Here is a 17,695-nt window from a genome sequence, read left to right as displayed (position 1 = left end):
TTTCTTTTGATGCCCTAAAAAATATAAAAAAACATTTACCACCACATCGGTCCACACGCCATCAATTGGACACCCATGTTTAACCAAACCATACTTTTGATTGTTTGTAGTGTTAATAAACATGTACACTAAAATATACAAATATCTATATATTTAGAATGATGATTGTCCCAACTCACGTAAACGAGTCCTTCAATGCGCAATTGCGTTTCCGCATTCCCTGGATTTATACGCATGTGCAAATGCTGGGGGTGCATGAATTCCACTGGGGAGCATGTCTCTGGTCGGGGTTGTCATGGAGCACTGTGCCCCAAACAATGGCCTCTTGCGTTGGCGGGGGGCCGCTACACGGGGCTTCAAGACGAGCTGCTGTTCCTTTTCTGCCGCAGCAGATGTTAAAGTGCTCGATTTGATATGCAGCGTAGCCTACTTTTTAAATGTTAATATCGCCGACCATCACCCTCATTTAATCGGGGCAGCCAAAATCGTGATCCTTATTAACATTTGATTAAATGTGCAGCCCTAATTGTGTTTAGCAATTCTTCGCATGTTTTTAAAATATGATTTTGTATTATTGTCGCCCCTTTTTTTAAATGTACAGTACTAATCTTGACATACTCTTTTCACTCTGCTGTATATTTTTGTGTTTGGTGCGTTACACCACATAACACATTCACACGCATGCGGTCAGGAGATTCAAATTGAATCATTGAATATAATTCATTATACATTTGCATTAACAATGACCGTTTTCCTTACAATATTCAGTATTTTGTCAGAGTAAATTCCTACTACATTATTCAAAAGCATCTTGCAAAATATTCTCTAAATGCACACGCATGCACTTTACCTTTCCATTGTGTAGTAGCCCTTTCAGTAGGTGTTATTTTTTTGTCCCACAGCCAAGAGGAGGACTTGTCTTCATCCTCCAGTGAAGAAGAGGAGAGCGATCAGAGACAGAATGAAGATCTGTTCGGAAAGGTGGTCTGCGTGGAGGGAGTGGCTGCTGGGGATAAAAAGAAGACCACGTGGTATCCTGCCTTGGTGAGCCCACAGCCTTCCTCCACTGTCCTCTGCTTTATTACTGTGAAGTAACAGGCATCAGAGCTGCTGATCTCACAGCACTGTGCCGTCTCATCTTTCATCAGCTCTCTTAGATTTTTGCCAGAGAAACCACTCACTAAGGAATGCCGAATGCAAGGTGCTGACAGCCACAAATAAGCCCAGTTTCTTTTTGCACTGGCTGTCGAGCGTTTTTGAATTAAAAAACAGCTGAGGCTACTTCTTTCTTCCAATTTTGCCTAAAAAAAATACAGCACAATCTTTCAGTTGTTCCAAGCCGTTCCTCTCCCACATTTAACTCTGCACCAGCAATAGTGACAGGCTTTCTTTGTTTATGTAAGAGTTCCAAGTCAATGTTGGAGAATGAGAGAGGGTGGAGAAAGCTGCCCCTTTAACCATGTAGTTAGCAGAGCCCCGCCTACTGTGTTTGTTGTTGTTGGCCTGATGTTGACTGAGCTCCATGCTACCTCCTTGTGGAAGCCTAGGGAGCTACACACTACTGTGTCCTCAAACGTACAGAGTGCCTTAGAAATTCTTGTTTTCCACAGATGATGGTACTGAATAGAGTGTCCTTTGTAATGAAATGTTTTAAAACTTGCATTCTGGCAGTGTGCATCTGTCTGTTAAAAAAAAGTTTACCTGAGAAATGTGTTATACATAAACAAACATTATGCTACTGTGTCATAAATAGTGAAGGCAGAAGTATGCAGTGCTGCCTCCCTTGGGTTAGACTTCTGACAGTGTGCTCCTCAACTTCAGTAAACACCAAAGCCACATGCAGTGATTGGTGCACAATATTTACACATTACTTATCAATACAGTCTTGGGCTCATCCAGATTTTTGTTTGTCATCTTGTCAGTGCGACCTTTGCGGAATCCTCTAGTCATTCACTCATACTGTGACAACCCCCACTTCCATCAGTTCAGTACCACACTACTACACGCTATTTCATCTGACCTCTGCACTGTCTCTTGTTTCTGCACACTAAGGTCACCTCCCCGGACTGCCATGATGACATCACAATGAAGAAGGAAAGCATCTTTGTCCGCTCATTCAAGGACGGGAAATTGTGAGTCCAAACCATTCACAAAGTGAATAATGATTTGAGCAGCAGAATATGTGATTTGAGGTGGGGCTGGGCAATATATCGAATATACTCGATATATCGCGGGTTTGTCTCTGTGCGATATAGAAAATGACTATATCGTGATATTTGAGTATACGTTCTCACGCAGTGGTTTTTAGCTGCGGCCATTGCACTACAGGCTCTACTCACTCTTTCTTGTCTCTCCTTCTCACAGAGAGATAAAACAAGCGCACCTTCTTACATACTGTACGTCATATACTGTCGTGCGTGCAACGCCATACGCTCTCGCGGAGCAGACAGGTAGCGACATGGGTAAAGTTAGCTGTGATGCTAACGTAGTGGTGCGAGTGGTAATACAAGAGAGAGAAGGTGTGAATCTGGTAACAAATGAAGGAAGAATAAATAATTCCCAAGAAAAACAGCACGGGGTCCATCGTCTGGCGGTGGTTTGGCTTCAAGTGGGAAGATTTTGAACAAACAACAGTAATATGTCAAATATGCGGCAAAAGCGTTGCTACAAAAGGTAGCAGCTCTACTAATGTAGCATCATTTGAAAAGTCACCCGCTAGAGATTGAAGAGTGCTTGAAACTCCGCATGTCAACATCTCCGGCCGGTGCCACACTCACAAATTTCCGAAGCAACCATTTCCACATCAACACCGTATGAAACAAATAGTCAACAACAGAAGGAGATAAGGTCCGCAGTAACCTACCACATAGCGAAGGACATACACTATTTGATTTCCTATTATGCAGCTCATTTTTATTTGACAGTTATTGAAATATCTTGTGGGACATAATGCACAAAAGTGCCCTTTTTTTGTTTTAAAATATTGTAGTGGCGTTCTGTACAAAAAGTGCACTTTAATTTAGTGTTGTTTTGATATGTCATCTTAGTGACATCATGCACAAAAGTGCAATAATAGCTTGTTTTAAAATGTCTCTGACAATCTTGCACTTTCTGTTTTGAAATTACATGAATGTTTGTGCCACTGCTTAATAACTGTTTAATGAATACAGTTTTGGTAAATTGACTTAGTAGTGATTTCCCTCTCTGCATGAAAGTTTAAAATGAGCATATATTAATGCAGTATGAACAATAATATTTTAATGTAGACACATAGAATCATCATACTGCTGTGATTATATGCATCAAGTGTTAATTCAAGGCTAAGGCAAAATATCGAGATATATATCGTGTATCGTGACATGGCCTAAAAATATTGAGATATTAATAAAAGGCCATATCGCCCAGCCCTAATTTGAGGTCAAACATTAGCCCTTTTCCACCAAAAATTCAGGAACTTTTGGTTCCTGGAACCTCAAGCTCCTGAAACTATAGGTTTCTGTAGAAGTGTGTGGTTTGTGTTTCCACCACCAATAGTTGGTGTTATTTTTAATAGTCTAAAACAGGGCTGTCCAAACGTTGTTGACTTGAGGGCTGCATAGGAAAATGGTGTTTTGGAAAATGTTTTATAATGTCCAGAAAATTCAATGAGCAGGAGGTGTGTTATGTGTGACTGTGTGTTGACTCTATTTGTTGGTTATAGTTCATACAATGAGTAGGAAAAGTTGTTTGGATTTGGAAATATTAAATGATGCTGTGCTCAGGTTTTCAAATGAAACTCATGGTCATTGACCCTCATTTCTAACTTCTCCCACAAGAGGGTGTCAAGATCATGCCAATTCAATTTACAGGCGACTACATTTTGGCAAAAAAATGGCCAATCTTCTTGGCTAAACTTGTGATGTCTCGTGGAGCACGTTAAAGACACCGATGGGCCGCAGTGACCCTTGGTCCAAAACAGTAAATGTGCTGATCAATAGTCCACTATTCAGTATCGGATTATTTTTGTGAAAAAGAGTGTGATCGCCATTGCCAAATAATGTATTTTAATGCTGATCACTAATGCTGATACGTTCTGGTGGACACTGTAGTTATTTTTAGTCCCCCAGCTAACAACCGGCTAGCAGCTAATTCTGCGTCTCCATACACAGTGTGGAGCCGCTCCCCTGAGCTAATAATAATCCCCTCCATTATGGCAAATAAACTGCATTTCTTAGTATCGTTAGTATCATGATCAAGTTTTATTATGACTGTAGGATGAGGCTAAACATGTTACACAAAATGTTCAAACAATAAGGCTCGAAAGCGCACGTGATTTCGGAATTAATTTTGGGGGCCTTGGTAGCCATTGTTGCTAAACAAAGTTTGTGTTTACCAGCGGTATTGTGAGAGAGATCCACAAACTGGATTAAAATCGATTGTACGAAAAAAAACTATCAAGGGACCGTACTGAAACAAACTAGCACCGGTTCCAAAGGCTCGGCACCTTAAACAATAAGTAAAATTTGTGGAATTTATTCATATGAACACGTCCAGTAGACGGGATCTGAGCAAGCTGCCGAACATGTTATGTATCTCGAGCGTCTACGGATCATCAATCAGTTTTATACAGGCAAAACATTTTGGAATGCCAAGTCTGTAAAGGTTCACGAACAAACCAACTTAGGGTGTGTGCAAATCCTCAGAATTGTACATCAGAAAGAGAAGCTTGTCGTCCTTTCAGATATAATTCAACAGGACTTGTCACTGTGTGGTGTCTCCTGGAGAAAGTATTTTCAAATTACTGGTAAATATATTTCAAGTTTGAAATACAATGTTCATCAATGTGGGAAATATTTTTTTTTAAATTCAGTTATTGATCGATGAATAGCGGTATTGCTTTTTTTCCATATACCGTATTTTCCGGACTATAAGACTCACTTAAAATCCCTTTTTTTTTTTTTTTTAAACTCGACAGTGGGCCTTATAACCCAGTGCACCTAATGTATGGAATAATTCTGGTTTTGTGTACTGACCTTGAAGCAATTTTATTTGGTACATGGTGTAATGATAAGTGTAACCAGTAGATGGCAGTCAAACATAAGAGATACGTGTAGACTGCAATATGAAGTAAACAACACCAACATTTTATATGTGCTATTGGAAATTTAGAACATTACACACGGCACTCAAAAATCTATCAACATTTTTAATACGACTTTGGTAAGCTATGAAGCTGCCCCGTTGATGGATTGTACTGTGATTCAACATACTCGAATGTTGAAGCCTAGTACAGTACAGTATTATTATGGTGTGTGTATAAGGTAAGACATATTATCTGGCGTTTTGTTTCGCAATATTATGCAAAAGCAACTTTTCTTACCTTTGGTACCTGCTTTGTAGTCCGTGCCGACACTGTAGTCGATAAGCTTCTTCTTTTTTTCTATCTTCTTGTTATGGGGCATTCATCTTCCGCTGTTGCCATTTCTAATATAAAGTAGTGTTAAGTTCTTTCTTATATCTGTCAGTAAACTCGCCATGAAAGCTCTAAAACATACCAGTGTAGTGAGTTTACATTATTCACCCAAGGAACTTTAGTTATTTGAGAGTTCCGGTCGGACGGTTTTTCACGGGACACATTTCCGTTGTTGTTGTTTCCAGATGAGGAGATGCTGCTCCGTTATTGATTGAAGTAAAGTCTGAATGTCATTAAAACAGTTAGCTCCATCTTTTGACACTTCTTCCACTCCCGTCCTTGCACGCTACACCACTACAACAAAGATGACGGGGAGAAGACGCTGCCGAAGGTGAGTCACGTAAATAAGACCGCCCACTAAACGGCGCATCCGGAAGCGACTGTCAGAAAGCGGCTTGAAGATGATCTGTAAAACATAATCTATGCAACATTTTGACCAAACAACCACCATTACATGTTATGTAGACCACAAGGAAGTGTTTTCAATTTAGAAAAATAAATGACTCCTTTAATGCGCCCTATAATCCGGTGCGCCTTGTATATGAAAAAAGATAAAAAATAGACCATTCATTGGCAGTGCGCCTTTTAATACGGTGCGCCCTATGGTCCGGAAAATACGGTAGTGTACGTTGTTCATAACCCACAGCTATCTTAGCTTAGCTAACGCTAACATCATACTAAATGCTAGGTGTGCAATAGAATAAAACATGATTTGATTAAAAAATGACCAGTGTGAAAATGCCGTAAACACATCAACGTGTACCAGGTGATGGCGTTAAGTGATTTTTGATCAGCTCACGGCTGCTATTCAAGTTATTCTCTTTATTAGCTCACTAACCCCGACTTCCTTTGCATTGCTTCTATGCTGGAAATGAGACGCATCTCACCAAATCTTTTAGATTTTACCTGAAGCGATCATGACAGCTGGTCGCGACATATTTGAAACTTCAAATACAAAGAAAAAAACTAAAATTTAGGACAGAGTCCTGCATTCCTGCATTGGTGATAGTATATATTTGTACCATGAATTGATTTACGTGGACCCCGACTTAAACAAGTTGAAAAACTTATTCGGGTGTTACCATTTAGTGGTCAATTGTACGGAATATGTACTGTACTGTACTGTGCAATCTACTAATAAAAGTTTCAATCAATCAATCAATTCAACCCAGTGAAAAAATGCTATTATGCAGTAATACCCATGATACATTGTGTTTCCATGTCACACTTCCAACCCTATTGTATGGAATAGAAAAAAATAATAAAGAACTCATTTAAATAGTGTGTTAATATTTTTACTTCAGATAGCACATATTATAAATAAATTATATGTGCTATGTACCAGTAGTTAATAGATCGGAATTGGTATTGGCCGATCTCACTCATGGATGGTCGACATTGGAATCGGTAGCATAAAACCCTGATCGGAACATCCCTATCCAAGAAATTAATGAATCGATTTTAAGCTGCATATTAACATCCGCCGTATATTAATGGAGTGTGAATGCTAAAGCACATGCACTGTTCTGAATAATTGACGGATACAATTGAAGGAGAAACTTTTGAGTGTAAACAAATGCAATTATTTCTTTATAAATATTGTGCTCAAAGACATTGCTATATTGCTGGGTGGCACTTGACTACAAGTCAGGTTGCTGGGGCCTCGGACTCAAACATAAGCGTATTTGTGGCAAGAATTCAAGTGAAAGCATAGTAAAAATGCTGCATACATGCTAGAGCTGCGAATCTTTGGGTGTCTCACGATTCGATTCAATATCGATTCTTGGGGTCACGATTAGATTCAAAATCGATTTTTTCCGATTCAACGCAAATTTCGATTCAAAAACGATATTTTCCCGATTCAAAACGATTCTCTATTCATTCAATACATAGGATTTCAGCAGGATCTACCCCAGTCTGCTGACATGCAAGCAGAGTAGTAGATTTTTGTAAAAAGCTTTTATAATTGTAAAGGACAATGTTTTATCAACTGATTGCAGTAATGTAAATTTGTTTTAACTATTAAATGAGCCAAAAATATGACTTATTTTATCTTTGTGAAAATATTGGACACAGTGTGTTGTCAAGCTTATGAGATGCGATGCAAGTGTAAGCCACTGTGACACTATTGTTCTTTTTTTTTTTTTTTTTATAAATGTCTAATGATAATGTCAATGAGGGATTTTTAATCACTTCTGTGTTGAAATTGTAACTAATATTGATACTGTTGTTGATAATATTAATTTTTGTTTCGCTACTTTTGGTTTGTTCTGTGTCGTTTTTGTGTCTCCTCTCAATTGCTCTGTTTATTGCAGTTCTGATTGTTGCTCGGTCGGGTTTGGTTTTGGAATTGGATTGCATTGTTATGGTATTTCTGTGTATTGTTTTGTTGGATTGATTAATTAAAATAAATAAATAAATAAAATAGAATATATATATAAATAAATAAAAATATCGATTTTTTAAAAATGAGAATCGATTCTGAATCGCACAACGTGAAAATCGCGATTCGAATTCGAATCGATTTTTTCCCAAACCCCTAATACATGCACTGTTCTGCTCCGTGAAAATCATTACAGTAGGGATTTTGTAAAAGTTTAGCACAAAGTTCTCAAGATAGTCCAACATAAAGAGAAAGAAAGTTGTTAAAACACACAAACGTAGAGAAAGTATGCTGCTGTGCTTAAACCTGTCACTCTCGTCGACACGATCAAGTTTGCAGTGACCACTTTGTTGCTTTCTGTTTATTTTGTTTTACTTTTCCTATTCACCATATATTTACATATTAACAGTTTTGTTTAGGAAACTTCCACATCATGGAATGGATTTGTGTGGTTGTTGTAGCATGTACAGTACAGCTGCAATATTCATCATCAAGAAAACCGCCCTAAATAATATTAATAAACTAGATTATTAAATATTTTGTAGGCTGTATATCCCATAGCAACAACATACTGTATCTTGATATCGCACAATATTGTTGCAACTAAAGATTGCTGGACAAAAGGGAAGCAACTTAAAAATCTTAAGTAAATGTTGAGGCAAAACATTAACTTCCATTAAAACCATTAAAACAGCTGAAGACCACATTTTAATGACTGCAAAATATTTGGATTGTAACAGGAGTTCAACTGCAAAAACTGATTTTATATATTATAAATGTTTTAAGCAAATTGATTGACAACACCAATAAACAACTATCACACGGCATCCATTAACTTCCATCAAATACGTTATTTTCCCATGCATGAATAAGTCCCAACTGTGTCTTTCATTGCCTAATGCCTAATTTGTGAACCCAGCCAGATATAATAATATGCCTCAGTACACCAGACAGTTTGAAAAGTTCACTTAGCTGATGTTGAATCTTCAAAATTTTGTAAAAGGTATTTCTTTTTAAAGGGATAATTTTAAGATTTTTTTTCTACAGTTAAAACACTTCCTTGTGGTCTACATAGCATGTCATGTGGTGCTTAGGTCAAAATTTTGCATTGGTTTTCTTTTACAGACCGGACTTCAAGTCGCTTTCTGACCGTCTCTTCAGGATGCGCAGTTTTGTGGGTGGTCTTATTTACGTGCCAAAGTCCTCCCCAAGGCTAAGACCCCTTCGACTGAGTCTCCACTCTGTCAGCCATGTTGTAGTTTTTAGCGCTTCCATATCGAGTCTACTGACAGATATAAGTTAGAACTATTTTATTGGCAATGGCAGCAGCAATTTTTAGCATGAATGTGTGTATGAGCCTGTCTGCCCCACAAGGAGAGAATAGAGACAAATAAGAAACTTATCTACTACAACTTTGGACAACAACTGAAAAAACTCCAGCAAAGCCCTTTGGGTATACCTTTATCATATATGGCGATATGCAATGACCATCACTAAAGTCTCTAACTCCAAATAGCTCGTTCGGAGCAAGTTTGGAAGAAGGCAAGATTGTTTTATAAATATCTCCGCTATGCATCCATGGTTTGATTTAAAATTTTCAGGATTTATGGGGATCCCAAATATACAAAAACAGGCACCAACAGGTAAGAAAAGTTGGCTTTGCATAATAGGACCCCTTTAAGAGTCTATGGATCCACTCCATCACATTCAGCTATTTTTGATGATATATAACTTGTATGTTTGGCATTATAAATCTTTAGAATCAGAATCAGAACAGTTTTTATTGCCATTGTTTGAGAACGGGTTCACAAACTAGGAATTTTTCTTGGTGCAATCGTGCATGTATTCGTGCATACTCTAACACCTGCACAGCTACTGCTAAATAAACAACAGCCATTTTGATTGTTTGCAACACAGTATTATGCAATGTATTTCAATATTCTAGCAGATAAAATCAGCTGTTGTCTTCAAGATGGTGTTTATATGGTAAATGACCTAAGATGCCCAACCTTGGTCATTGTTGAAAGGCTTGTCCAGTAGAAACATTACATCTCCAGTAGAAACATTACATCTCCAGTAGAAACATTACATCTCCAGTAGGAACATTACATCTCCAGGCCATCTACACTGCTGCTTGCTCACTGCCTGCAAGAATGTCATTGATGAGTGGGCAGCCAGGTATCCTTATCTCAGGCCTTGAGTATGCAATCCACAATACATCCACTTTGTAAGTCTTCAGCAAATAATTATAGCCCAGAAAGTATGAAAAGATCTCATCGTGTGTCTTTTGGTTAATAGTCAGGTGAAGGGTAGCGCTGATTAGAAGGAAGATAAGTCGCAGATGAAATGCAGGTTTTATTCTTGTCAGGTATTGTTCCACAGCGCACACAGTAGTTGTTCCACTTAGTGTCGCAATTTGATTTTACCCTCGGAAATCAGCACAGTGTATCAAGGGCTGGATTCCAGAAATAATAATGTGAGAAGATGGAAAATCTATCTCAACATAATGAGATTTTTAAGGGTTGTTTTTATTCCAATCTGCTTGCTTTTATGTGGAAGGAATACCAAGATGAAAGTGGTGATCATGATTAGTGCTTATTAACACCTTGGACAAATTCAGGCTGTCAAGCACATGTATTTGTTTTGTCACGTTAACGTCTCTTTTCGTGTTTAGCTTTTAGTTTAGTCATTGGTTATTTGGCATGCAGAATATACGAACACTATTAAACAGCCCATACGTGCTTTATTCTAAAACCACAGTTGCTAAGGTGAAGCATGTACACATTGTATTGCTTTTCTTTTGGTTTCAATAATCATTTACACAATGGTTCTGTCATGTTTCCATTTTTAATTGATATGATTCATTTCAAGTGATTGTGCAGGTTATAGGTCCATTTTTTAACCCCCTCCTCCTGAAAGTTTCGGACCTTTTGTAGTAACCCGTACATGTGACTTTCAAAAACATTGGCTTTTGAAAATATCTAAAGGAAAGCAAGGTCACAATCCAGAGGGCAGACAGCTGGTTATTCTTAGTTTGACAGATGTGGTTGCCGTAGCAACAGTGGAAACACACTTTTTCCTCCTTATTTGGCAGGGACTCTGACTGTGCTAGTTAAGTACACAAAATGGTTATTGACCAGGATAATTCCTACAGTGGCATTAAACAATATTAAAGTCCATTGTAAATGCTATTGTCAAAATGTACAATTGAAACTCTTAATGGATGGCCAACTAAAAATATTAAATAAATAAAAATAGTGGGTGTATAATAAAAGTAATGGCTAAATGACACTTCAGTGAGTGTATGGCACACTCACTGGCTGTTTTAACACTGCGTTGATACTGTGTTGGTTAAAAAAGTCACTACACTTGACCTGCAAATACAATTAATAGTTAGCAAATACAAAACCCAAAACCAGTGAAGTTGGCATGTTGTGTAATTCGTAAATAAAAACAGAATACAATGATTTGCAAATTATTTTCAACTTATATTCAATTGAATAGACTGCAAAGACAAGATATTTAATGTTCAAACAGAGAAACTTAATTATTTTTGCAAATCATTAACTTAGAATTTAATGCCAGCAACACATTGCAAAAAAGTTGGCACAGGGGCATTTTTACCACTGTGTTACATGGCCTTTCCTTTTAACAACACTCAGTAAATGTTTGGGAACTGAGGAGACCAATTTTGAAGCTTTTCAGATGGCATTCTTTCCCATTCTTGCTTGATGTACAGCTTAAGTTTTTTAACAGTCCGGGGTCTCCGTTGTGGTATTTTATGCTTCAAAATGTGCCACTTATTTAAAATGGGAGATAGGTCTGGACTACAGGCAAGCCAGTCTAGTACCCACACTATTTTTTACTACGAAGCCACGCTGTTGTAACACGTGCAGAATGTGGCTCAGCATTGTCTTGCTGAAATAAGCAGGGGCGTCCATGAAAAAGACGTTGCTAGGATGGCAACATATGTTGCTCCAAAACCTGTATGTACCTTTCAGCATTAATGGGGCCTTCACAGATGTGTAAGTTACCCATGCCTTGGGCAGTAATACACCCCCATACCGTCACAGATGCTGGCTTTTGAACTTTGCGCCTATAACAGTCTAGATGGTTCTTTTCCTCTTTGGTCGGTAGGACACAACGTCTACAGTTTCCAAAAACAATTTGAAATGTGGACTCGTCAGTCTACAGAACACTTTTCCACTTTGCATCAGTCCATCTTAGATGAGCTCGGGCCCAGAGAAGCCGGCGGCGTTTCTGAGTGTTGTTGCTAAATGGCTTTCGTTTTGCATAGTACAGTTTTAACTTGCACTTACAGATGTAGCGACGAACTGTAGTTACTGACAATGGTTTTCGGAAGTGTTCCTGAGCCCATGTGGTGATATCCTTTAGACACTGATGTCGGTTTTTGATGCAGTACCGCCTAAGGGATCGAAGGTCACAGGCGTTCAATGTTGGTTTTGGGCCTTGCTGCTTACGTGCAGTGATTTCTGCAGATTCTCGGAACCTTTCGATGATATTACGGACCGTAGATGGTGAAATCCTTGAATTCCTTGCAATAGCTCGTTGAGAAATGTTGTTCTTAAACTGTTGGACAATTTGCTGACGCATTTGTTCACAAAGTGGTGACCCTCGCCCCATCCTTGTTTGTGAATGACTGAGCATTTCATGGAAGCTGCTTTTATACCCAATCATGGCACCCACCTGTTCCCAATTAGCCTGGTCACCTGTGGGATGTTCCAAATAAGTGTTTGATGAGCATTCCTCAACTTTCTCAGTCTTTTTTTCCACTTCTGCCAGCTTTTTTGAAACATGTTGCAGGCATCAAATTCCAAATGAGCTAATAAGGTTTACCAGTTCAAACATTAAGTATCTTGTGTTTGCTGTGTATTCAATTGAATATAGATTGAAAAGGATTTGCAAATCATTGTATTCTGTTTTTATTTCCAATTTACACAACGTGCCAACTTTACTGGTTTTTGGTTTTGTATAATTGTCTTTGTCTTAATTTTTTTTTAACAAATAGCTGCGCAAAAAGTAATATGAAACAAAAGCAACGCTGGTCAGTGAGCCAAACAGTGATCAGGAAAAGAAGAACATTTACCTTATTTGGTGCTATTAGATCAAAATGATTCCAGACTTCGGTATTCGGTATTCTTTTTCTTTATTTCATTCATTCATTCATTCATTTAGATTGATGACTGCGATGAAAACCGATGCCAAATGACGCATGCCACTTCTGACTGCTTTTCTTACGAGCTGTCACTTCCTGATAAACACAGTTTAACAGTACACACAAAAAACATAAACACAGTACTTCACAGTCAAATGACACAGCACTTGTATTGGTCACATGTTCTAACAAATTTTTTCTTAAATTGCCACACACATTAAGACTTTGAGGGACACAGTCTCACTCCTTATGTTTCGTAATGCATCGATGCTTCAGTATTGCTTGAATCGTCACTATACATCCATCCATTTTCTACCGCCTGTCCCGTTCGGGGTCGCGGGGGATGCTGGAGCCTATCTCAGCTGCATTCGGACGGTACGCGGGGTACACCCTGGACAAGTCGCCACCTCATCGCAGCAGGGCCAACACAGATAGACAGACAACATTCACACTATTATGTAGTAAATCACCCTTCTCGCCGTGCAAAAAAAGCTGCTGGTATTTTTCCGCTAATCAGTGTTATTTTGGTTTTTGCAGTTACATGGTGCTTCGGAAGGATGTGCGAGAGATCGACACAAATTGTTCCCCTAAAGTGGATGCAGGGCTCAAGCCAGGTGAGTTTAGTAAAGTGTAAACGCACTGTACACAACACCACACTCAGCCTTCTGTGGGTTTGTTTTAGACTTTTTTGCAGCAGACATGCAGAGTAGGCAGAGTTATTTTAACACGATGGCCTCCAAAGACTGTTTATGCATATCCTTATTATATTATTATAGTCTCATCACATCTGTGAATTTGCCTCCAAATACAGACGTAGATAACAAGCAAGCTGTGGGACACAATTCCTTTATGACATGTGGCAGAATGCCTCTGCTTTGTAGTGCATTCTGCTGTTAAATTAGCTTATTTTTCTCCTCATGATTACTTTTTCTGGATTTAGGGTATCTTGTTCACGTTTAATTTTTTGAGAGCGTAATCAGTCTGGTTGTGTGCTATACAGCACTGGATGCAGCCTTGGAGTTCCAGCAACAATTGGTCATTCCCAGCACCTGGAAGACGGAAGTGAAAGAGGAAAGTTCCAGCAGCGAGGTGGACGATGACGATGAAGAGGAGGAGCAGGAAGAAGATGCAAGTGGCGAAGACGAAGAGGTGAACGCTGAGTCATGGTCATGCTTGTTTGTCCACAAACTTCAAGTGAAATCAGCTTCAAACGTTTGTGTCTCCTGACGATAGGAGGAAGTGGAACCGTATCCAGAGGAGAGGGAGAACTTCCTGCAGCAGCTTTATAAGTTCATGGAGGACAGAAGTGAGTTTGACATCGTAAAACACCAAATAGGACAGACACAATGCACAACAACTATGGACTGGACTCCTACTATTATGTTGGATCCACTATGGACTGGACTCTCACAATATTATGTCAGACCCACTCGACATCCATTGCATTCGGTCTCCCCGAGAGATATGCGGTCCTCTCCAAGGTTTGTCATAGTCATTCACATCGACGTCCCACTGGGGTGAGTTTTTCCTTGCCCTTATGTGGGCTCTGTACCAAGGATGTCGTTGTGGCTTGTGCAGCCCTTTGAGACACTTGTGATTTAGGGCTATATAAATAAACATTGATTGATTGGAGGTACAAAAACAATTTCCTTCAAACTTTGTAGAGTGGTAGCAACAAAGGACAAACCAGTTACTTTTTCGGGGAAGGATCTGTGTAAAGGTGATACAAGAATGTACAGTAAATTCTGGGCTATAAAGCGCACAGGTATTTAAGCCACACCCACTAAATTTTAAAATAAATATTTTACATTAGCCGCACCGGAGCATTAGCCGAAGATATATACCGGTACGAAAGATTTTGTAAATGTTTATTTTTATACCTTAATTGTTTGCAAACGGTGCCTGTCACATGGCAGTAAAACGGCCGATTAAACAAAACAGACGATTAAACAAAACATAAGACATTATCATGGACCCACTAGCTGCGTAGGCGAGCTCTCCAATCAGTTGAACAGACTCGATAACTCCACGGTGACGCTTTGATAAATTTACTAAACTGAAACAATACAAACATAATGCCATTGTAAGTTAAAAATACTAACACAGCCACTCGTGAATGTGTTCGCATTATAGCTCATACTAATGATGTTAGCTTGATTACATTACGATAACACATACAAATATGCATGAAGATACGTTACACATGGGACGGGTTGGTAAGTATGAATTGTTTTAGTTGTATTGTAAAACTTACAAGTGTTGCTCGGAGTGATGAATGAAGAATCTTTTTGAGCAGAAAGGCTATAAACGACGAGTAGACGAATCGGGACATACTTCCGGTTTAAGGCGCGAAACAGGAAGTACACTCTCAACCGGCAGCACCTGCAGTGAGCTAATTCATCCAAAAGATGGTGCCATAGCACAAACAATAACACACCTTTTCAATGTGTCTGTCTGTGTTTTATGAAAACTATTTCTTGAATTCAAAAAAGTATGGCCATTAGCACCTGCAGTGAGCTAATTCATCCAAAAGATGGTGCTATTGCACAAACAATAACACACCTTTTCAATGTGTTCGTCTGTGTTTTATGAAAACTATTTGTTGAATTAAAAAAAGTATGGCCATTAGCAAAGAAACATCCATAAATTAGCCACACAGTTTTATAAGCTGCAGGGTTCAGAGCGTAGGAAAAATAGTAGCGGCTTCCAGTCCGGAAAATACAGTAATTAATTCCTGTTTGGGTCACTATTGCATCACAATTACAGTCCTGCATGAACCATACCATAAACGGACACAAGCATACACTCCTCCATTGTTTTTTTCTTTTTTTTTGCTAACAGACAACTTTTGGCAGGCATCTGTGCTTAAGTGAGTGACATTTAAGTTCAACATAATTATTAAACTACTGATAAAACAACAAATGTAAAATTGGCTTAAGAGTTTAGCACAGTCTTGTAATTTAATGTGCAACGCACAGTAGTGAGATGCTTGATGTGTCTTATATTTACTTTGAACAGTTTTATACATTATATAAATAAAACCATTACTTCAATAATTGTTTTTTTTCTTTAGTGGTTGTTTCCTAACGTTATTTGCACTCTCGATCTGCTCCCCAGGAACGCCCATCAATAAGCGGCCTGTGCTGGGCTACAAGAACCTCAACCTGTTCAAGCTCTACAGGCTGGTGCACAAATTGGGGGGTTTTGACAATGTGAGTGGCACAGCACTGACTATTATAGCTGCATTTGGTCACAGCTCTCTAGTGGTCTGCATGCTAACTCCTTTTTTTCTCTCCTACAGATTGAAAGTGGCTCCATTTGGAAGCAAGTCTATCAGGACCTTGGAATCCCTGTGCTTAATTCAGCTGCTGGCTACAACGTCAAATGCGCTTACCGCAAGTATGTATGAGCAAAGGCGTACAGTAAGAATGAGTTTAAAATTGGGACTGTACTGTATTGGAAACTGGACACATCTGTAAATATGTCAAATTAACTAAAACTCAAAACATTCACAAAATGCTGTCACGTCAACAGTTTTTTAAAGTAACACCTTTTTAACATGAAAACACAATGTGAAAAACTAATTTAAAATAGTGAAATAGTGAAAATATAGTGGAATCTTGATTTACGAACTCAATTGGCTCCTGAACAGGGTTTGTATATAAAAAAGTTTCTATAGTGAAGCAAATTTCCCCATAAGAAACAATGTCAACATGAATAATATGTTCCAGCCTCGACAAAACTCAAAGTTTGTACACTTTGAACACAATATAAAGCACTATACCAGGGATGTCCAAACAACGGCCTGTGGGCCAAGTGCGGCCCGCCGTAGTCTTCAGTGTGGCCCGTGAGACATCATAAGTTTAAACAAGAAGATTGGCCCACGGTGCGTTTTTGTCAAAATTTAGTCGCGTGTGAATTGAATCGGCGTGATCTTGCCGCCCTCTTGCGGGCGAAGTTAGAATCAATGGTCAATGGCCTCGAGTTTCATTTGAAAACCTGAGAACAGCATAATTTTATATTGCCCAATCCAATTAACTTTTCCTACTCATTGTATAAATTAACTATAACCAACAAATTAAGTTCACACACTCCTGCTCATTGAACTTTCTGAACATTATAAAACACTTTCAAGCACTTTATATAATTAAAATTACACATATATTAATTCACTACAGTGCATGATGGGTGATATACAAAACACTCTCAAAACGTCCCCATGTTTGGCACATTTTAGCTGCTTGATATTTCTGATTGATCACAAAACTTTAAGGATACCGTCAGGTAAATAAACAAGATAGAGCCAAACTTTTAGATACTCTTACTATTCAATGTTTTATTCTTTATACGTCATATTTCTTATATACTTTTATGGACAGAATTTCTAGGCGCAGTCAAGGCATTGAGGGGATCTGGTTTGGTGGCTGCAGGATTAGGTCTCTGCTTTTTGCAGATGATGTGGTCCTGATGGCTTCATCTGGCCAGGATCTTCAGCTCTCACTGGATCGGTTCGCAGCTGAGTGTGAAGCGACTGGGATGAGAATCAGCACCTCCAAGTCCGAGTCCATGGTTCTCGCCCGGAAAAGGGTGGAGTGCCATCTCCGGGTTGGGGAGGAGATCTTGCCCCAAGTGGAGGAGTTCAAGTACCTCGGAGTCTTGTTCACGAGTGAGGGAAGAGTGGATC

The 17,695-nt window shown here is 38.9% G+C and overlaps 1 protein-coding gene across 2 annotated transcripts in view; it reads left to right on the top strand.

The window, feature by feature from the left end:
• The window catches only part of arid4b (AT-rich interaction domain 4B), a 127,026-nt gene that overhangs the window by 91,875 nt on the left and 17,456 nt on the right, over nucleotides 1-17,695 (top strand). For both annotated transcript variants that reach the window (XM_061960635.1, XM_061960645.2), the window contains exons 8-14: nucleotides 903-1,044; nucleotides 2,053-2,132; nucleotides 13,549-13,625; nucleotides 14,012-14,160; nucleotides 14,245-14,317; nucleotides 16,129-16,223; nucleotides 16,313-16,410. In XM_061960635.1, coding sequence (XP_061816619.1) covers nucleotides 903-1,044; nucleotides 2,053-2,132; nucleotides 13,549-13,625; nucleotides 14,012-14,160; nucleotides 14,245-14,317; nucleotides 16,129-16,223; nucleotides 16,313-16,410 — 714 coding nt within the window. The remainder of the gene's footprint in view (nucleotides 1-902; nucleotides 1,045-2,052; nucleotides 2,133-13,548; nucleotides 13,626-14,011; nucleotides 14,161-14,244; nucleotides 14,318-16,128; nucleotides 16,224-16,312; nucleotides 16,411-17,695) is intronic.

The sequence above is a fragment of the Nerophis lumbriciformis genome, linkage group LG02 (genome assembly GCF_033978685.3).
Source record: "Nerophis lumbriciformis linkage group LG02, RoL_Nlum_v2.1, whole genome shotgun sequence".
NCBI classification, from domain to species: Eukaryota; Metazoa; Chordata; class Actinopteri; order Syngnathiformes; family Syngnathidae; genus Nerophis; species Nerophis lumbriciformis.
Note: the sequence above shows the minus strand (reverse complement) of the source record. Positions and strands in the feature narration are given on the sequence as shown.